Source organism: Brassica napus, chromosome C7, assembly GCF_020379485.1.
Source record: "Brassica napus cultivar Da-Ae chromosome C7, Da-Ae, whole genome shotgun sequence".
Classification (NCBI taxonomy): Eukaryota; Viridiplantae; Streptophyta; class Magnoliopsida; order Brassicales; family Brassicaceae; genus Brassica; species Brassica napus.
In genome coordinates this window covers 45807530-45829980 of record NC_063450.1, presented here as the reverse complement: position 1 = coordinate 45829980, position 22451 = coordinate 45807530, and the positions used below count along the sequence as shown (strand labels likewise).

The 22451-nt window shown below is 36.0% G+C and overlaps 4 protein-coding genes, 1 long non-coding RNA gene and 2 pseudogenes across 5 annotated transcripts; 4 read left to right on the top strand and 3 right to left on the bottom strand.

Moving 5' to 3' along the window:
- Positions 1–151: 151 nt before the first annotated feature.
- LOC106440100 lies at positions 152–590 on the bottom strand. Its single transcript, XM_013881689.3, has one exon. The coding sequence runs from the start codon at positions 586–588 to the stop codon at positions 247–249; it is 342 nt and encodes a 113-aa protein (XP_013737143.1). The 5' UTR covers positions 589–590; the 3' UTR covers positions 152–246.
- Positions 591–4178: 3588 nt separating this feature from the next.
- On the top strand, positions 4179–5863 carry LOC106376847 (annotated as a pseudogene).
- Positions 5864–7975: 2112 nt separating this feature from the next.
- LOC106442487 lies at positions 7976–8791 on the bottom strand. Its single transcript, XM_013884167.1, has one exon. It carries the CDS (start codon positions 8789–8791, stop codon positions 7976–7978), a length of 816 nt encoding a protein of 271 aa, XP_013739621.1.
- A 2602-nt stretch (positions 8792–11393) lies between these two features.
- Positions 11394–12313, top strand: BNAC07G32230D. The gene has a single exon (XM_013881690.3). The coding sequence runs from the start codon at positions 11394–11396 to the stop codon at positions 12225–12227; it is 834 nt and encodes a 277-aa protein (XP_013737144.1). The 3' UTR covers positions 12228–12313.
- Positions 12314–12504: 191 nt separating this feature from the next.
- On the top strand, positions 12505–15348 carry LOC106440103 (protein IQ-DOMAIN 20). Its single transcript, XM_013881692.3, has 2 exons — positions 12505–13233; positions 13312–15348. Exons 1-2 carry the CDS (start codon positions 13081–13083, stop codon positions 13468–13470), a joined length of 312 nt encoding a protein of 103 aa, XP_013737146.1. The 5' UTR covers positions 12505–13080; the 3' UTR covers positions 13471–15348.
- Positions 15349–15563: 215 nt separating this feature from the next.
- On the bottom strand, positions 15564–17144 carry LOC106440101 (annotated as a pseudogene).
- Positions 17145–18179: 1035 nt separating this feature from the next.
- Positions 18180–22135, top strand: LOC125589926. The gene is made up of 3 exons (XR_007326099.1): positions 18180–18462; positions 18728–18776; positions 19107–22135. It is a non-coding gene; the product is annotated as an uncharacterized LOC125589926 (long non-coding RNA).
- The last annotated feature ends 316 nt before the right edge of the window (positions 22136–22451 follow it).

The window sequence follows — 22451 nt, the reverse complement described above, 5'->3', positions numbered from 1 at the left end:
GTTGAATTTTTCATTAGTTTTTGAATACCACTTGCCATTTTAAAAAAAAAAAATGACAAGTTGACATTTCAACAACTACTAATATGAACATAACATAGAAGGGAACATCAAAGCTCTCCTAGGGATGTCGAAGACAACACAAGAAGTGGGATTCACATAAAGATTCATAACTTCTTTTATACTATATATATGAAGTTGGTTTGTACATACATGAATGAGCCACCTAGACTTTGTAATCATCAAGGATCAAACTAGACCTTCCATTACAACGAGTTTATCCAAGAGCTCAACTTTCTCATCTTCAAGTGCTTTAACCTCATCTTCAACTTCCTTCAACTCTCTCTCCAGCGCGAAGCTGTCTTCCTCTAGCAGCAAATAGCTGCGCCTCAGTGCTCTATACTCTGATGAATCTGAACTAAACATCTCGGTTTGATGTGAAACCGCGTAAACTCGGTCCGGTTTGGTCCCTGACGAAGCCTTCTTCCCGATTCTTGGTGGTAACGGAGTCAAAGGTTGTTGTTGCTTTGGGTTATGAATCTTCCTTCTTCTCTTCGCTTCAGAGACCGGAGCGGTCCTCGAGTTTTGCATCTCTGCCAAGATCAAAAGATTTTAACAAATCTTGAGGCTTTCGATACAAATTTGAAAGCCAAAATGTTCTCAGAGAGTTGAGATCTTACCTGATATCGGAGTCTAGGGTTTCACACGACGGAGATGTACGGAGCTTCTCTGAAGAGAGAATTGGGAAAGCTAATTATGAAGCTGCGGGAAGAAGATTTTGAGTCGGTTTGGGTTTTATCTTAGAACCGGCTTCGGTTTCAAACCGCGTAAATTTCTGTTAATACCGAAAGTCTTAACGGGTTTGAGCCACGTGACCCAATAGTAAGACCGGTTAAATGTCTGATTTGATTTTTTTAAAAACATTGACAATCCTCTGCCAGACGCAATGAGTATCAATCATGTCACCTTTCCTTCAAAATAGGTCAACGGTTCGGTTAGTTTTAGAATTTGGTTAGTTCGGTGACTGTATTTTAACAATCATAGTTATTGTTTTTGGTTCCGTCACTTGTCTATTATTCAAAACATGTCTTTGATTTGAATTAATTTTACATTTTCATTTGAGGAAAAAGTTCAAAACATGTCTTTGATTTGAGTATTTAGTTTGGTTTACTACCTCTTATTTTTGGTTTGGTATTTAGTCCTAACTTGTGGGCTTTATCTGTTTGGTCTACATGCCCGTGTCTTTGTGGATACATTTTCATTTGAGTCTTAAGAACTGATAGTAAGCAGATTTGGGCCTAAGTCATCAGGCCTTTTCCGAATCACTACATGTATAGTTGAAGCAGCATGGATTGACTTTGAGACAAGGTTCAATGTATCAAAACTCCACGAAGATCTTTCTGTCTGAAACGTACCATTTTAAGATTCTTCGTACATTACAATAAAATCATATGTACGTCCCTTTTTCTTTTCATAGCTCTTGTAATGGAGACATGCCATTATCTTAACTCATAATCTTGTCTCTCTCTGTCAACAACGCTTCGAGTTGATTTTAAACCTTGTAATAAAGTGTCTTTTTCCTTTGGGTGAATCAGGGGACAAAGCAATGAACCTCCCTCCTAAATCTTACTCATATTAATTAGATGTTTTTCTTAAGGTAATCAATAAAGTTATTAGGTATTAAGATTTTTTTAAACGTGCTACCTAATAAGTTACTAGTTGTTTTCCTGCACCATGTGCAGTAAGGAATTTTTTAAATCTAATATATATTTAAAAATAAATTTATTAAATATTATATATTTTATTATTTTCTTACTAATATTTAATATAGATTTGATATATATTAAATCAATTTGCATAAAACTAATAAAATTTGTATAATTATCAAAAATTTAGCCTAAAAAATATTTATAAAATTTGTAGATATATAAGAATAATTTTACGGTTAGATATTTAATTTTTTAAAAAATTGTAGAAATTTTTGAAAGTTTTAGTAATATAAATTGTATAATTATACAAAAATAATAACATTTCGAAATTTAAAATGTTATATATGAATATATTTATTTTATAGATGATGTATGAGCTATTACCATATTTAAAAAAAACTTTACCAAAAATAAATATCAATGCTAAATGTAATATATGAATTATTACCATATTCTAATAAGTTTGCCAAAAATATAAATCAACATTAAATGAAATTATCCATGTCATATTTTTCCGGAAGCCATGTCATCAATTTCAGTAGTCATGTCATATTTGTTTTGTGAAATTGATTGTATAGAGAACATGTGGCAAAATCACTTCGCTAATATAATCTTGGGGATTATCCATGTCATATTTTTTCGGAAGCCATGTCATCAATTTCAGTAGTCATGTCATATTTGTTTTGTGAAATTGATTGTATAGAGAACATGTGACAAAATCACTTCGTAAATATAGTCCAGGGGATTAGTTTTTTTTTTCTTTTTCAAAAAAAAAATGTTATTAGGTCTTTTTGTGCGGTAGTGTTCGTTATTGCCAAATCATGGATGCAAACAACTATTCAATTCAGCGTGACATCCCCACTTGCATATAGACTATAGTATCTAATGAGCGAAACCGTCATTACATGAGTCTTTAGCAATTATATACAGTAGAATCTCTATAAATTAATAATGTTGGGACTTTAAAATTTTATTAATTTATAGAGATATTAATTTACAAAAGTTTCCTATTTTAGATTTTTTAGATTTTTGAATATTTTTGAATATTTTTATTAATAAAATAAGAAAATATTTTATTTTACCGTATATACATTATTTTAATATTAGAAATTAGACTTTCATATTATTTTATTATCTTATTTGGTGTATATTTTATGTTTCATAGAATTTTTATGTGGTTTTCGATATAATTTTACTAAATATTATCAAAATATATTAAAATATTAAAAAAAAAGTATTTTCATTGTGAATATAAAATCAACAATATGATGTTTAGTTTATACTTATATAAAATATATATAGATATAGATTATTAATTTATGATTTTAATGAGACTATATATTTACATAGGAGTCTTAAAAATATTATTATATTATTATTTTATCGATTTGTGTCATATTTTACACCGACTCAAGTTGGGACCTACGAAATTTATTAATTTATAGAGATTATTAATTTATCGAGTATTAATTTATAGAGGTTTTACCGTATGTAGTGAACATTATTCATGATTTTAACTCTTCATCCATGCGTGTCAAGCTTAACATAGCCTACTTATTGAGCTTCCATAGTGTTATCATCTCTACTAACTGAGATCTAGAGAGATAGCTCATAAATCGCTTAATGTTTAAAACCAACCCCTCATAAATTAATGTCATGTGGGAAGTGGGATGTGCATTCAGAGTGTATAATCCGTTAATCTCTTGGGTTCATGATCAATCATGTCTAATACCGTTAATCTCTTGGGTTCATGAATCATGTCTAATACTTTCAATTCATATGAAACTTGAAGTTTCTTAGCGAGAACAGTTGTTCCTCACCTGGTCACTCACTTTATATATTTTTTCCTTTTAACAAATTTATTCTTCTTGAAAAGAAATTTACTTTTGACTTGAAGGACTTTTTGATTTGTTCGTAGGATCATCTCTAGTCTTAGAGCATGATTAATGGAGTTTCTTAGAGATGGAGTTCTTAGCGTAATTTAAGAACCGGTTCTTAACTTTAACAAAGAAAAAGGTTAAGAACCGTTCTTAAATATGATCTACACTGTTTCCACCATTATTAGTAAACTTTACTCCCAATTAACTTGGTAAGGTCAGTGACAATCTTGAGAAAATTATATTTATTTTCATTTTAAAGATCTGAATTCAAATATCCAAGAGGTGTATAATTTGACTTGAAGATAAATTCGATTAGGCAAAGGAATTAGACATGCATAACCTTTCAAGTATGCTCGCTCCACATGTAAGATGGATTTGATATCTCTCCTATAGCAGACCCTCCCTTCGAACCGGTTTCTTCTCCCTTAGCCTCTGAAGCGAACTAAACCGCTAAATATCATCGGGTTGACCAATAATAACCCAAACCAGATAAAACACATTTCAAACGAATCAACTCTTGAACCACACCTTTTAAGACGACGTTCAATGTATCAAATCTTGTGTAGATCTTTTGTCTGATTAGTACCACTTTAAGATTTCCCGTAATTACATCGTCTCATGAATTAGCTTTAATCGAATTCGTATACATATACGACCTAAATGATTATTTTCCTTAGATAAACAAGTTTAATATACAAGCATAGCTCTTGTAACGGAGACAATATGCTATTATCTTAATTCATAATCATGTCTCTCACTCAACGATGCCTCTAATTGATCATGAACTCGATGCAGCCTTGTAACACTCTATAACATAACATGTTTAAAACCATAGAATAAAACGAGTTTGATTGATTGAATTATGGGACAAAACATTGAACCGTCCTCCTATATCCTAATCAAATATTAGATAAAGACTTCTCTTAATAAAATAACTTTGTTAGGGCTACAACTTACAACATCTTTCTCTTCACGACCGTCTTGGGACAAAAAAAAGAAATGTGAACAATTAGTATTATAATAAGTGCAATTGCATGAAACAAAAAAAAAGAGGTAAAATCTGAAATGGTCTGCCACATATGTTTCCGTGTCTCCTCCTTCTGACAAGCCCACTCTTACCGGCTGATCAAATGGGAATCACAAAGGCAATATCTAGTAATGGTTTCATCTGGCTCTGGTCCTTTGAAGTTAGTTTCACGTTCAAAAACATAGCATTCAAAGCTTCCTTCACCTCCATGTGCATCGTGGCTTAACTAAACATTCAGTACTGTAATTAACTAATTAAATATCCCCATGTTTCCCTCACATGCCTTCACTCATATATATACCCAACTTCTCCTTCCATTTTCTTCAGCAGAATCAAGAAACATGGCATTTCCTGAAACCCATCTCCATATGCCCATTAGATCTATAAGTCTACCATCAAGAATACACCATCCTTCTGCTAAGTTTCAAGCTGCTCTCTCTCAACTTCAGACTTGCCAAAACTCATCCTCTGATTCTCAATCTCTTCAAGTATCTTTATTCAGTCTATCTGAGCTTTACCATTCTCTACACCAGCTCAACCACTCTCTTCCCACCGCTCAAGCCGAGCTATCGCTTGACGTGTCAGCCACGTTACTAGACTCTTGTGACGCAGCCAGAAACCTAATCATCAATCTTAAGGAGCATCTTCTTAACCTTCACTCTGCACTTAGGAGAAAGGAAAATCCATGGAAGTCCAGATCAAAGAGTACTTTGTCTTTAGGAAAAAGATCAAGAAAGAGACTAGCAAGCTTATTCTTGGCCTCAAGGAGCTGGATGGCTCTGAGACCACCGCGTTGGCCGTTTCCCTCTTGCGATCCCTTTTCATTTTTCTGTCCACAACAACGTCGATGAAGACTAATACATGTACTCTCAAATTCGTGTCTAAACTTATTGGTGGTGGTCGTTCATCGTCGTCAATAATGAGCGAGTTGCAGAATCTTGATTTGGTTTTGCGTTCGGATGGAGACAACTCCAAGGAAGTGAAGAAGACTTTGGAGATATTAGAGGAAAGAACAGAAGGACTTGAAGCTGCACTTGATTCTCTTTTCAAGTCTCTTGTCCAATATAGAGTTTATTTGCTTAACATTCTTACAACACACTCTTAGTTTGTTCACTACTAATTAGCTAATTAGTCTCTAATTGTACACAAAACATATATAGAAATACATACAAGTTCTCATGGTGAAGATTTATCTTTATCATTACTGTAACCCGCTGATTTAAACTACATAAATCAAAGTCTTCGTAATACCCACGAAACTCATCTCTAAGAGTAAGAGTTGCCCTCTGTTTAGAGTTCTGTCCGTACTTCTCTTGCGTGTATATTATGCAAATAGTTGACATGTCAGTCCAGCATTGGTAGATATGTACCTTCCCTCGTGCACATTATTTGTTTAAGATTGAATCTTAACACCACCAGTAATGATAAAGTCATCATTGTTATCATCAAGATCTTTAGTTTCGGATGATCTAGTGGTTGCAGTTAATCGATGATTTTTTAATGAATAATAAGAGGGCGAGAGGAGTGGATCTTTGATTCCTCTTGTCCCCACACACCGGTACATGCAACAGCTCAAATTTGCTAAGATGTCGGCCCCATTCCAATTTTATATAGCAATCAAGTAATCATAAGATAATAAATAATAATGCACATTTATAAATAACTAAAATAAACGAGTTTTTTTTTTGTATATCCTGGTTTCCATTATTGTTTTCTCTAACTGGATGCATGTACAAATGTTATAAAGGATAACTAATAGTAATATATCTAGACAGCTAACACAATTTCCAGTGTAGGGAATATTAAATCTCATTTATTTATTATTTATGCCATCAATTGTTTTCGTATATATGTTAAAATGGTTTATAATCATAATAGAAGTTCTCAAAATTAATTAGGTGTACATTCTAACACCTTTCTAACAGAAAATTGATATGGCGAGTATGCTAGAACACCCATATCAATATATTTTATCTCATGAGTGTATTTCATTCATAATAATACTAAAAATAAAAATAAGAAAATAATTTGAACCAACAAAAAGATTGTAGAAAAGGGAGAAAATCTTTCTTATGAGAAACTCTCTTGCTATGTGTCCTTTTTATCCGTATACATTAAAATTTAATTACATAGATAAATTTTATAAAAAAATCATCTATAAATATTGACAGACTCAGTTTGAGAAAATTTCCAGATAAGTCACCTTTCTAAGTAACAAAAACTGACTCATATATCAAAAGCTTGGTTCTATTTTTGTATTACCCAATAGATTGAGAAAGCATAGGTGGATGAACAAAAGCATGAGGCTTCTTTTTTTTTATACCTCTTTTACATATTATATACTTTGGATATTTTATTGAAATGAGAGAAGGAAGGAAGAGACAGAGGAGAGATAGTTATGGAGAGGCGGCAAATAGAGGTGAGGTGATGGGGGCAATGGCTCGCCAATAATGGCAATTGGGTGGCACAATTATTACACAAAATGACAAAAACCAAACAAGAAAAATTATACTAGTGAAAAACATGTGTAATGCTAATAGTTTCTATTTTTATGTAGCGGAGGGTCCATCCAAGAGTAACGTGACTTCACATGGCTAGTGGCCCAAACCATTCAATGTCTATGGTAACGTGACTTCACATAGAATCCGGGTTAATCATGCTTTTAGTACCAACTTCTTCTATATGTTTAACAAGTAACGACAACAAAAACTTCTATATACATTTTGTTGGATTGGTTATTGCATGTTAACATGTAATCAAAATATATATTAATTGGAGTATTTGTACGGAGTTAAATTTTATATACACGCAGAACCAACAACGTAAGATGGTGTTTTCATACAATGCATGGGATCAAACAAATATCTCAAATGAAATATCTCCTTGTAAACCTTTTAAGTTGCATATCCAAGAAAAATCAAAAAAGAAAGGTTACAATATCCAAATCACGTGAAGATATTATTATGAGAAGCCTAACTATAGTTAGGATAGATATTTGAGATGTCTAATCTAATAAGAGAGGGATGAGGAGATTCAGTTGCAGCCTGTACTTTGATAGTGACAAGTCACATTCATGAATTCAAAACTAGTTAAGAAAAGGAAGACGGTGTGAGTTGTGATTGTGATTGATTATTATTATCGTTTCCTCTGGAAGTTTTTAACAAGACACTCGTGTACACGGGCCCATGCATAGTATTATCCAACGACCACCTTTTTTTTTTTTTTTTATAAGGATGTGAATTCATTTATCAAATGAGAGAGTTTGTACATGTACAAAAGAAATAAAAGGGAAGCAATCCTAAGCCAAAAAAGAGAAAAAAACAGAGGAGAGCTTAATTAGAACTGAAGATTATGAAGCACCATTACTCATATGTCAACCAGATACTCATGAGGTTTTGAAACGTGTGACGATGCTTCCTGGCCAAGATTTCATTTCTGACTTGCCTATCAATTTCTTTGAAGGATACTTCCGGGGGTGTCTGTATTCCATTGTGGAGACGGTTGTTACGCTCGCGCCAAAGCCTGTAGATGACCGCTTGAGCTGTAACTTTGCGCAGGGTAGAAGGACAGTGAGAGACCTTCAGTCCAATCCAAGTGAGAAAAGCCTCCCATGTGTGGAATAATATCGGTATGTACCCTAACCTCCTTATCACAATCTTCCATATTTGCTCAGCATATGCGCATCGCAGGAAGATGTGATCCCGCGTCTCGTGGTAGTTGTTACAGACACAACAACAAGTATCGATTTGAAGCCCCCAAGAAGCCAATCGAGATCGTGTAGGAAGTCTATCAAGCTGCGCCACCCACATCATGAAAGCATGGCTAGGGATGTGCCCTTTGAACCAAACCTTTCCTGCCCACTCTTTCTTCTGTTGACGGGGTCTTATTGATTCCCAAGTGTGCTTTGCAGAGAACTCAGGGAGGTCCATATCATTTGCTGCCCAAGAGTAAGTATTAGAAGATAAAGCGAGAGACGGCAGAGGTAATGAGCACAACATGATATGGAACTCTTCTGCTGCAGGAGATCTAGCCGGGCGAAGAGTCCAGCCAATTTCTGAGCAAGCATCTGCGACAGAGAAGGTCAAAGGTATACCTGTTTGCCTTGGGCCAGACGGTCCAAAATGATCTATTAGAGGTCCTAGCGGGAACCAGTGGTCAAACCAAAAGCTCGCTTTCATGCCATTGCCGAGAGCACATCTGATGAAACGCTTTGCTAGAGCCCGCGGATTAAGAAGGGCTTTTCAAGTCCATAATGCAGTCACGCTTTCGTCCAGACACCAAAATGAAGAGTCCTTGATGAGATTTGCCTTAACCCAAATTGCCCAAAGTGACTCCGGGTCGCAGAAGAGGAGCCAAATGAGTTTAAGACATAGCGTTTTGTTCCATAAGCAAAGGTTTCTGAAGCCGAGTCCACCTTCATCTCTAGGTAGGCTGATTTGGGACCAAGAAACTTTAGCTTTAGCTCTTGTGATGATGTTTCCATTCCAAAGGAATCTAGAGCAAAGTGATTCAATCAGTTTTATACACCCCTTTGGAAGAATAAACGATGAACACCAAAAATTCACAGTGCTGTAGATGACAGAAGAGATCAAGAGTGTTCTTCCCGCATAAGATAGAGCCCTGAGAGTCCAAGATGAGAACCTGCGCTTTAGCTGATCAATTAAGGGTATGTAGTCACAGATTTGGAGTTTGCGGTGCATCAATGGTAGGCCAAGATAGCGCACAGGTAATGATCCAAGGAGAAGCCGAGAGCTGCAATGTCATCTGCTTCGACTTGATTAAGACCGGCGATAAAGAGTTCAGTTTTGTTGCGATTCATAGTGAGTCCAGACCATGACGAGAAGACCTCAAGTGTGTCTGCAATGTTTATCAGAGAATTCCTTTCGCCATAAAAAAATATCATAAGATCATCCGCAAACGCCAAGTGAGAGATGAGAGGATTTGAAGCCTTTGGATGGTAGCCGATGCGCCCATTCATATAGTTTGCATTCAGGAGCTGTGACAGAACCTCCATGGCGAGGACAAAAAGATAAGGAGACAACGGATCTCCCTGCCTAAGGCCCTTTGTACCGCTGAAGTAGCCACACATTTCTCCATTAATACCCACTGAGAACTTTGTCGTAGTGATACATTGTCTGATGAGATGGATAAATGATTCAGGGAATTGGAGAGCTTGCATAATCTTGAATATAAAGCTCCAATCCAGAGAATCAAAAGCCTTTTTCAGGTCCACTTTGAGCATAGACCTTTTGGAGAGATTCTTCCAGTTGTATCCATTGACCAACTCAGTGGCCATGAGCACATTCTCAATCATTAGACGACCTGGGGTGAATGCTGACTGAGTATTGGAGATGATCATGGGCAGGACTTGCTTCAGTCGAGTTGCGAGAAGCTTTGAGATGACCTTGTAAGAGGTATTACAACATGATATGGGTCTGAAGTCAGAGATGGATGTCGCATTGGTCTTCTTGGGAATGAGCGTCAAGACTGTTGCATTCCATTGCTTGAGTAGAGAACCAGACTGAAAAAATTCAGAAACTGCATTTATCATATCAGATCCAACTGATCGCCAGTGGGCAGTGAAGAACTCAGCAGGATAGCCATCTGGGCCAGGGGCTTTTCCTTTGGGAAGCGAGAAGAAAGCATTTGTGATGGCCTCAGCTGAGAACGGAGATTCCAACTGCTGAGTTACTTCTTGCGAGCATCTGAATGGAAGAAGCGCAGCAATGTCTTCTTGAGAAACATTTGAGGCAGTGACTGTCCCTCCAAGCAGGTTCTGATAGAACTGCAGAGCATGAGCTTTAATTCCTTCAGAAGTGTCGATGATGGCCCCGTTGTCGTCTGTGAGAAAGATAATTTGATTGACAGCTTGTCGTGATCTAAGAGAGCGATGATAGTATGTTGAGTTCGAATCCCCGACATCAATCCAATTAACTCTTGATCGTTGATAGAGATAAGACTCTTCCGCCTTTGCAAGTGTAAACCAACATCTGTGTGCTTCACGTTCCCTGATAGAAACCACCGGAGAAGGAGACGCTAGGAGCTCTCTTTGGCAGTCTAGGAGATGATTTAGAGCCTCAGTGACCCTCTGCTCTATGCCAGAGAAGTTTTGTCGGCTAAATTCTCGAATAATACTCTTGAGATGTTTAATCTTCTTTGAAACATTTATCATTTTTGAACCTGCAAAATTCAGAGAATTCCAGCACTTGGAGATCAACACTTCAAAATCAGGGTGGCTATTGAGCATAGTGAAAAACTTGAATGGCCGCTTCACTTTCTGTTTTCCAGTATCCAAGAAAATGCAGCATGGGCTGTGGTCGGAAAATGCAGGTTCTCAAGATCATTATCCGTCTAATGATTTGGTGTACTGTTTAGATTATGCTATGTTACCACACAAATATGAAAGATTATATGCTCATTAATTAAGTAATTACAACCCATATATCTATGCATGACGGTGTTTATCAATACCCCAAAGTCGAAGTAGATTCTTGACAAAATATCTTAGTTTTGATTCCTCTCGCCTAACCAAAGATCTAATGATAACAAAGACATGAGATTAGGTACATATCAAAATTATCAAAATTAATTGAGAGAGGCATAAAAAGAATATTAAGTGGGCTTTGATGGAACAAATGAACATTGCCCCCTTCACGTGGCTTTTACTTTGACAAGTCTAAAACCTATTTCAATTGACCTATCTATCTATCTCTCCCTCTATATATATTCAGCTTCAGCTTCTTTCTAGCTAAAAGCTTTCTCTATCTCATCACATCATCAATGGCTGCAACCTACCACGTTCGGTCTTGTAGCTTACCAGCTCGGCTACACTCAAATGGTCTCAACCATATTCAGCAACTTCTCAGTAAGCTTCCTACAGATAACAACAATAGCCAATCACTTCTCTCACAGCTCTATGAATCCATCTCTCATCTCTTCAACGACTCACCAGCTTCATCACTACTCCCTCATCACTCTTTCTTCACCCATGTTCTTGATCTTTCCCTTGTACACCTTGACTTGTGCTCCAAGCTACGAGACATAACTTGTCGCATCAAGGATTGTCTCCGAGACCTCCGGTCTGCTTTCAGACGGAGGGGACACGGTGGAGATTTTACCATCCGATGTCACGTTAAAGCCTTTGTACGCTCTCGACGACTGATTCACAAGGATCTTGCTAAGCTCCTCTTATTGCTCAAACAAACAGATCATCCTTCCATCGTGTCAACTCATCCTTTGATCACACTTCTCCGACAAGTATGTTCCCAAACATGTCTTTCCTTTAGGACAGTCATGTTGTCCTTATCATCATCAGTACCAAAACCCAGGCCTTCCAGATGGGCTCTAGTTTCTAAACTGGTGATCAAGAACGTTACGAATACAAATGCTCAAGTTCATAGCGGAGACAGAACCGAGTTCCAGATGATGGACGAAGAGCTGCAAAGATTCTGTTCAGCGAAAGAGATAAAGAAGGAAGGAATCAAGTCTTTGATCGCCCTCTTGGATAACGTAGATGTTGTAGTTGAAGATCTGGAGGAATCGCTTGAAAGCGTGTACAGGCGTATGATCCAAGCCAGAGTCTCTCTTTTGAACATACTCTCTTTGCATATATAGTTAATTAATTTAGAACTTCATTCATTAGATTCCATGTCTATGTATACAACTTCACTCATTTTTTGATGAAACTTGTTACCTTCATAGATTAATGACACTTTAAACAATCAATGTAGTTGTATAACTAAAAAGAACTTAGCAACAACGACACTTCAACATATCTGAGCAAGTGTTAGAGTGTTTATTGTAGGTCTCTTAGGTTGGGTCTCTTAGCGTAATATAAGCTAAGAGACCGTATTTTATATTAAGCTAAGAGACCCAATCTAAAAGACATGCAATAAACATGTTCTTGTATTTTAAATTCTCCTGGAGTTCTAATGCAGTGGGCAGTGAGTCTAGAGTATCGTTGCCGCAACAGACGTTAAATGGGCCTGAATAAGACTAAATTCTATAACATGTCTTCTTTAATATTAAAGCAGCAGTAAGAATCAAAACTGTGCTCACAAGTGAAAAAGGAACAACTAATTTTCTTAACAGTGTTATAAGTTTAGCTATGTCATAAATTAGGTCAAAAATTCAACAAGCTTCCTTTATTTATTTTTTTGGCATAAGGGGGGTACTGTAGAAGGACCAAAGACTTTTCCGTCTTGAAAAGTAAAATAAACAAAAAGAAAACAAAAATAAAGTAGAAACTAGAAAGAGAAGAGCTTTGACAAAAAAAAAAAGAAAGAGAAGAGCATGCGAGCACGTTCGTTCGTTAAGATCAACAACTAAAAATGGAGGGCACATTATCTCCTTCCCTTCAACTCTTCAAGCCACCGTCTCTACTTTTATTGACAATTTACGTTTCCTTCTCCACGTTTCTCTTTGACAAACCAAAGCCAAAGCAGAGACAAAAGGGCGTTCTACCAACATGGCCAACTCAAAGAGATTGTTTGGCGTTGTGCGGAGGAACCTTCTCCGGCGATCTCCCAGCAGCATCACCACCATTCGCTCATCAATCCAACAAACCACTAGAGAGAACATTGCCGCCATTAAAATCCAAGCTTTCTTCAGAGGTCACCTGGTACAAACAAACACATATTTTTCTTGTAATTTCAGAACCTTGTTTTTTTTTCAAAGTTGACCATTGTAAGTATTGTAGGGAAGGAGAGCGTTTAGAGCGCTCAAGAGTCTGGTGAAGCTTCAGGCGGTGGCGAGAGGTGTGCTTGTGAGGAGACAAGCTCGAATAGCCTTACATTGTATGCATGCTCTTGCTCGCTTGCAGGTTAGGGTTCGTGCTCGTCAGATTCTCTCCCATTAAAATTCCATGTGACACAAGACCTCATTTGCGATTGTGACATCTACGTAACATTATTGTTCTTTCAAATTAACTTCTTTGTGATTTCGTATATGTATACTAATTAACCCTAACACCCTTCAAATTATACTGATAAACATTGTCTGTCTAGCTGAAACTGTCTCAAATTTTTATTGTTAAAAGTAATATAAAATATACATTATAAAAATGATCAATATATCATAATGAACCAGAATCACACGCAGCAAGAAGAGATTTATTAAGACTTGGAAAGGAAGCTAATGAAGGGTTGGGTGGAGGTACCTTGGATAGAAAAAAGGGTGAGTAAGGCTTCCTTGAATACTCACCATTTTGTCTACTTTGATATTTAATAATCTGGATATTATAACCAATATACCTAATGAGTTTACATCAAAAAGACTATCAACAAAGAACATTCCAGCTTCATTCTCAACACACACAAGCAAAAGAATGTTGATATATATATAGGTAGATCTACAAGAGAGAGAGAGAGAGACGAGAGAGCACTGAGATATTGGCGCGGCTCAATCAGATAACTAAGAGAATGCATATAGTACGTGTGTAATCTGAGTGAACCAGGCCAATATCAAAGAGGACTCTTTCGTGCTAAAGGTGCAGATTCAAAGGAAAACTGTCTTGTAAAACAAACAAAAAAGGAAGAAGATAGACGTGTGAGGGGAAGTGTGATGAGGAGAAGGTGAGAATGTCTGTGTGGGGGAGTTATAAAGAGAGGTATTAAATTAGGGTATATGAGAGAAGGAAATGGAAGGTATGGAGCATTTAAACCACATCTACTAACCAATGCACTAAAGCTGGCTCACTCTCTTTACTCCCTCTCCCCCTCCTCTCTCTTTTTTTTTCAAGTTTCATTATATGTATCCATCGTTACAAACTAAATAGGCTATGCAATGTGAACCAATACTCCTTTGTCTCCTATGCCTTTCCTTCTTGAGGGTTCATAACAAAAACAAAAATAAAAATGCAAGTTAAAAGATTTAGAGGAAGAAGTTAAAAAGAACATGGAAGATGCTTTATAATAAATTTTGAGGGAATCTCTCGCAGAAAGGAGGGACACTGGCTGCCCTGCAAACCATTAATGTTCTTACTGCTCCTTTTTTTTGTTAACTACTTGGCCTTCTCTTTCTATCTCTTTCTCTCTCTATCTATCATTCTGCTTTTTACAACCTCAAGACAGTTATGAACCCTAATGACCCATATCTTTCTGTCTCTCTCTCTCCATTGAAGAGATCCTAGTTTCAATGTCACATTGTAATGCCAGAGCTTTGTAAGAAGAAAACGAATCCTATTTTTGTCTGTGGTTATGATGGGTGGGGGTGGCAAAAACTATTGCACACCCATATTTACTTTTCTCTCTAGCTCTACATTAAAACCTCTCAGGTCCACCACCATTGCCATAAATTTATGCAGAAACACACTTTATCTCTCTCTCTCTCTCTCTCTACCCAATTGTATTTTCTTAAGATTTAACACAATATACCAAAACTTACCTGCTCTTGCTCTATAGGTTTTCAGCATGTTTCATTCTGTATTTTCCTTATTACTATTTTTGGGATATAAATCACCTTATGGTTTTGTTACCGTTGAGTATCTTAATATCGATGTCTCAATATTAAAAGTAACACCAAGCCAGTAAAAATGGAAGAATATTATGTAAAAAGGCTAAGAATACACACGTCGAGTTCAAGGTATACTTGTTTCAAATTTGCGCAGATTTAAGCTTCAACTTGGTACCAAAGCAAGTAGAGAAGCTGGGTAAGCTTCCTTTGTTCCCTTACACAAGATGAGTAAAAGAATCAGAAACAATTAAGACGTACAAGTGAGTTTAAGTACATCTTTTTTTATATAGTAAACTAACAAAATATGCAACCATGTATGTCATCTTATGGTAGTCACAATGGCGTGGATTGCAGTACAAGTAATTTAAAATCATAGAAACTTCAAGCATGTTAGCAACTGAAAGCTAAGTGATAATAAAACAACATTACAAATAAATATATAAGGAAATATATCATAATCAAACACTCTGTTCTAGAGAGTTTCACGCAACACAAAAGTACAACAAAAGAAAGGCTACTATCATTCCTCACCAACAACAATTACAAGATTACACAAAGTCCTCGTTGTAACAAATGAAAATAAATAATTACTGGAATGGGTTGCAGACGTCAGTATTGTGTGGCTTCCACGTTAAAAATTATACAAATCCTCATACCAACAAAGAGTGTGAGCTTTTTTAAATAACTACAAAAGATGGAATCTAAAAAAAGTGGGAGTAGTTATACCGCCGCCTCTGATAGAAAGAGAGGGTCCTCTGGCAGAGCTCACCACATCGGTATCAAGAAAAATGACAACCACGGTGATATCATCGTGAAAATGCCTCCTCACGCCCCTCTGTATCTTCTTCAGATCAGAGTATCTCATCTCTCTCTTCTTCGCGGCCGCTTGCAGTGCCATTTTCACAAGTCTACGTGCAATACCCTGCACAAAGGACACAATCAGTACTTAGTTTTGTAGGTTTTAAGTGAAAAACAATTGAGTGTAGCGCACGTTTCGTGGGTGGTTCTGAACAATGTCAACAGCTTCTTGGTTCCTCATCTGTTCCCACAGTCCGTCAGAAGCCAAAATCAGAAACCGATCTTGTGGCTGGATCACATGCTCCGTTATCGACGGCTCCCCGCTCAAGATTGGCCTCTTCATCGGCTCACAGAGTCTATACTTTGCGTACAGCGGTTTCCTGTTGAACTCCGCCTTCTTAAGATACACGTCACCTATGGATCTAGATATCTAAATAATGCCCTTGACGCGCCACACAATGTGCTTTAACACGACGATACGCGAGTCATCCGGATGCAAAGAGCGCATCTCCTGTTGAATAGACTCTGTGCTCACATTATGTTCTGCTGAGAGCTGAAGCGCAATGACCTCACTTGTAGTCTCCAACGTTGGCTATATAAAGCATCCCTCCGCATATAACGCCGACAAGGCAGCAAGACCCAACAGCTGCAATCTATGGCTTCACAGGCCATTGCTTTGTCACAACCGCTAGAAACCCTTCTTCTGTCGCTTCGTATGCTTTTCTGATTACATCCATCGACATAGAGCCTTCCTCTGCTGCAAATCCTACAGACTTTTAGTCAGGGCCGATCCTGGGGCCAAGCCTAACGAAACATTCGCCTAGGCCCCTAAATATTTTGAAAACTTTTATATATACATAGGTCCCCAAATTTGTAAAAACAACATTCGCCTTGGGCCCCTGTGGACTACAAATGATTCAGTTGCTCACTCTTTAGATGGTGAAAGAGATGATCGTTGACAAAGCGTGAGGTCTCAGGGCCGCCGTGACCGTCGTAGATGCCAATAAAAGTTCCGTAAGGACCAGAATCAAGTGTCTCAACTTGGCTCTGATCCTCGAGAAGATTGTTGGCTTGAACAACCGCCATTGAGAATTCGCCGAGGAGGTGGTGACCAGAGTCTTTGTACCAGAGGAGTCCATCTTGTTTCCCTGTTGAAGAAGAAGAAGAAGGCCAGAGACAAGTAGTTTCATTAACGTTGTTAACATCCTCCCTCCCTTCATAACATCAGGGAAAACCCTCTTTCTCTTCCTCCACATCCGTCAAAAAGGGAAACAAGACTATTCTGAGCAAAGGGTAAAGCTAGTTATTAACTGGGAACGCTTGAGAGAGAAGAAGATCAAAACTTTATGAAGCTGGTGAAATGGGTACCTGAGATTGGAGCAGAAGCAGATGTTAAGAGGAGCAAGTCAGACGCAGACTTGGAGTCAATCAACAGCAATCTTAATGATGGAACTCAAAAGTCTGAAGCTTTACAAATGTTGAAGATCTGAAAGGATCGAAGGGAAGATAGAGAGAGAGATGGATCCGAATCAGATGAGGTGACGAGAGCCTCTCTCCACTGCTTCTAACCAGACAATCCAATCCCAGTTAAGTTTACTTACGGGGATCAGACTTTCTAAACTTAACCCCTTCTTGTTTCTTATATTTTGACTTTTCTGTCCTTTTTGACTTTGCTAAACAGGTCCTCTATCTTTCTAATACTTTCTCTTTATGGACACCACTAACTATATCCTTCTTTGAGACGCGGTCCTTGCCAAGTACAGAACACGTAAAAAGAACTCAAATTTGAGGGTTTATTACACGAGAGAAGTTTCGAGAAGTAAAAATTATGGACAAGGAAGAAAAGAGAAGTGTGTTGTTGTGTTATGTTGGTCGAAGAAGATTTGATAGTTTGTTTATTAGAAAAAAAAAAATAAAAAAAGATAGAGAGAGAGAAGCTATAATAGTTTGAAAGAAGAGACACGTGATGTAGTGACATCATTTAACGTTAGTTGTCTCAATAAGGACATACGTGTGACTATCAACCTCCACTTCCTTTTCCCGTTTCCCTTCACTTGGCCTTACAGAGGCGTGTGATGGGCCTTATATCCAATAGGTACATGAATGATAGAAGTGAAATAAGAAGCAAAAAAAAAAAAAAAACAAGGGGAGTAGTCAATAAAACCCAACCCTACTTTCACTCTTTACCAGTAGTCTGAAAAAAGCAAGACATTAACAGGAATCACAGAAAAGATTACACATGTACACTCTCACGTTTTATGTGGTGTTTTTGTCTGAGAGAATAACCAAATTTGGTTTCACTCATCACTACAAATTCATTGCTTCTTTTTTTTTTCTGTCTTGCGTACATGTAGTTTCACACTAGTTAATTGCGTTTCATACTCCGGTTTAACAAAAAGGATCAATTTAAAATAATTACTAGTTGTGTTCTCTAGATCGGATTCTTAAAAAGAAAAGGAAAAGAGAGAGGAAATATGCAACATCATTCAGAGATGCCGGCGTCGATGAAGCAGCCTCTTTGTCCTAAGCCACGTCGTGTGTGTCCTTCTCTTCCTCACTTCCTCAACCCTATCTCATGTTCCCTACGCTCTTCCAACTGGTAACATTATTATATGGTCTAGATTGTTTATTTAATATCTGTTTTCAATTACTTTTGTGTCTTCTATTTCCACTTTATAAAAATGTACATATTTATTTAATTAAAAAAACTAAAAATGCTTTAAAATTTCTTTTTTTTTTGCATTCTCAAGTATATGCAAATATAGACTTAAGCACTAAGTCTATTTACAATTCATTCCCTGCGTTTTCTTTATATTTCTTGAAATTTCATCATGATGGGTCCTACGTGTTTGTGACTCAATCAGCCAACAAGGTTCGGAGGCAAGAAGCGGTGTTCTCAGCATAATCGACAAGGTCATTCTTGCTTTCTTCATCATAGCCTCATAGGTTTTTATTTGTTGTAAAAATTCATCATAGTTTTCTTTTCGCCTAACATTTGGTTCATAGTTTAATTAGTTATATGTATTACAAAATGCCGTTTTAGGCTTTCAATATTAATTTTTATATTATTCATATATTTTAAAATTAATTAACATGTAAATAGCTCAAAACTCACTGATTTTTTTTGTAGGAATATAATAAAACATGAAAAATGTCATAACGAAACGGTAACGGGAAGCGTATTTGCATGCATGCATGGTTTTTGTCTCTTGAGTGTTAATAATTATATTGCGGTAGGTGCAGCCGATGGAAGGTGGAACAACAGAGACAATGTGGTACGCAGGGTCTCCACCTAAAAGAACCGGGAATCCGCTTGTACATGACCTTCATTTCATTCAGTACTCCCTTGACCTTCTCCCAGATTTCTCAAGCACCAAGGCTTGATTTTCACATCTAATTATTAGACGATATATGCATACATTTCCGCACAAAAAAAACTCCTTGCGTCCACTTAAAACTACCATCTGGGCGTAAAGAACACCGACATCATTATCAACTAAAAGTTTTTTACACAGATATATATGCATCTACTACTCAACAAGTTTGAAGTTTATTCTTTGTAGAAATGTATTTGGATATTCTTGATGATCACAAAGGTTCCACACTGAGGTCAGCACAAGACTGCTTAATAAATCAGCACCCGCACACAATGAAAGCAGACAACATATATATATAGAAAGGTTAACTAGAGATCTGTATTAGGACTTGGATGTTTGTTATGATATAGAATTTTTTCTCCCTTTTTAGCTTATTATGTCTTGTTTTGTATTTAAGACATCATTCCAATAATTTTTTAGCAGACTTGTGTTTTCTTTTGTTCATATGATACTACTAGTACATTTGAACTTGTTCTTACCTCTGTATAAATTCCATACTTCTAATATATATATATCAGTTTTGTTTGGAAATATATGGGTAACTTACTAGAATGGTAATGGGGAGGAAGCTCTCATATAAAAAGTTGGAAAGCGGATGAACATTGATATGAGTATGACAGAGAGAGTTAAGGCGTTGGAGCTTAGAGAGAAGAGAAGGGTGGAGAATGTGGTGTGACGATTTTATTTTTTTAAGTTAAAGCAATTATGAGTTTTAGCCTTTTAGGTTAAACAATTATATGATTAAGAGTTGAATGCCCCAGTAAGGGTAAACACGTTTAATAATTTGTTGGTTTTCAGTGCTTAATCATTTCCAATCTACTTAATTCTATTTTTTTAAAATTGGATATATAAATTTCTTTAACTCCAATGTAATTTTTTCCTTTATTATTTTCTCTATATTTACAATTTAAAAACATTTCTTTATAAATAGATCAAATTTAAAAAAACTCTAATAACTAAAATAATCAATTTAAAAATAAAGATTACTTATCACTGCCTAACTCATGGATCATAACCAGTGCCGGTCCTGAGATATTCATGGTCCAATACGAAATATAAAAATGAAACCTTTAGATAATACATAAAAAAAATGTCGATAAAAAAAATCAAATTTATGATTAAAAATTACAATATTTTTAAAACTAGTAAATTTTTTTATCAATTCTTAAATATTGGGTTTTTACATTTTTTCCTACAAAATCATCTATCAAACTTTCATAATCAAATGCTTTGATCTTTGATCTATTTCTTTTAATCGATAACATTGAAGACAATTATGTTAAATTATTATATTCCTTTTAATCCACTCATATTAAATAATACGAAAGGCTATATAAAACTTAGTTGTCTTTTATTTAGAGATGGTCCATCACCTTATTAACTTATCGAACACATTAACACATAATATATTGATATGTTAACAAATAACAACATTGAATAATTAGGCCCTAAAATGTTTAAATAAATAATAGGCTCCATACTGATGTATCACATGTATGGGGTCAAACCCGGGCCTGATCATAACACTCCTCCACGCCTCAGTTCACATTCCACCAATATGTATAAACAGCCACCCAAACACTTAGTTAATGGTAACATCCCGATTTATATACTATATGGTAATAATGTCTATTGAAAAGTTTAAAATAATTTGATTTTTTGCCCAAAACAAGTTTAAAATGATTTACTTATCTATATTATTAAAGAACTTTTCTTTTTGGTCATTGGTTCTGAAAAAAATTCTAAAATTAAGTGTGTATAAACCGAAATAGAATAATACCATATAATATATCGAAAAAGTGATTCGTGATACCGTGCACAAAATAAAAAATGTTATGTGGTGATTGTAAAATCAGTAAAGTTTTTGAACCTATGAATGATTAACACACCTGACTAACAAAGAAAGTTTAACACACTGACCGCCGGGTGATGAGGACAACCGGTGACTAAATGAGGGGACGCAGAGCCCACTAACGAGAACAGTCAGAACGTTGCAACAATGTACTTGGGTTTTAATTTGTGTACTAAAGGTCATAATAAGAAATACAATGATTTTGTTAAGTTTCTCTTTAATCTAGAATAGTTAAATGCGAGAGTTGATGTTGTATAATTGAATCAAATACGGAAATTTCGTTGGCAATATTCCTTAACCAGCGATTTAAGAATTCGTTGACTGATACCAAGCAGCAACATGCAAAACGTTGACCTTTTCCCTCACATACCCAAAAAAAAAAAAAAAACCAGCTTGATGGAAACGACTAAAGCTTCGTCTAGTAAAAGAAACTCAAGTTGCTTGTCTTGGACTCCTCCAATGAGCACATTTCAACTACAGAATCGTCCACGACCTGAGAGAATGATCTTGGGATGGAGAGAGCCTGATTGTATGCCCTAACTTATTATCAATGGAAAGAAATAAATGTCAGCAATTAGTTAATTTCAGTGTTTTAAAACGCGATAGACATTCATTGCGCGTTAGATGACTGTATAGCGCCTAAACAGGATATATACGGATATATACTTTTACACAAAATATAAGTATAAGATTAATATATATATATACATTATTTTTGAAAAAACTGAATATAAATATATTTTAAATCCATTTTTATGTATAAGTATATAGTTTAACATATATAAATCGTTTTAAATTATAAAAATGAAAGTCGTTTTAAATATATAAAGATGATATAAATTTTGAATGATTTTGCAACAATTATACTAATATCTACAATCATATAAATACATAAAATAAGTAAAAGAATTTGCTTCCATTCTTTCGTGAATATCAGTTACATGTTTTTGTCCAATCGCTAATCGTATTTTGGTTAATACCATATGAGTTCTACATTTCAATTTAGCTCGGTATTCTTTGATTATCATCTTCTGGTCCGGTGTTGGAACATCCCCCCCCCCCCCCCCCCCCCCCCCCCCCCCAAATTGTAAAATATACAAAAGTCTAATCTTGGAATTGTTAAAAGTTTAACATAACAGAAGGTATTACGGATGTTATATACGGCAGAAGACTTCTAAGTTTCGATAAAAGTATAAAACGAAGCAGTTGGGTATTATTCAACTTCTCTATATGTGGCTGATCATAATTCATAATGCCCTCCTCGTCAATTTGGTTGACTTCTGTAGATGAGGCAGTCTTTATCAAGTTGTTGAATAAAATCGAGTTTAGTAATCTTATATATTAAAACTGACTTCTTTC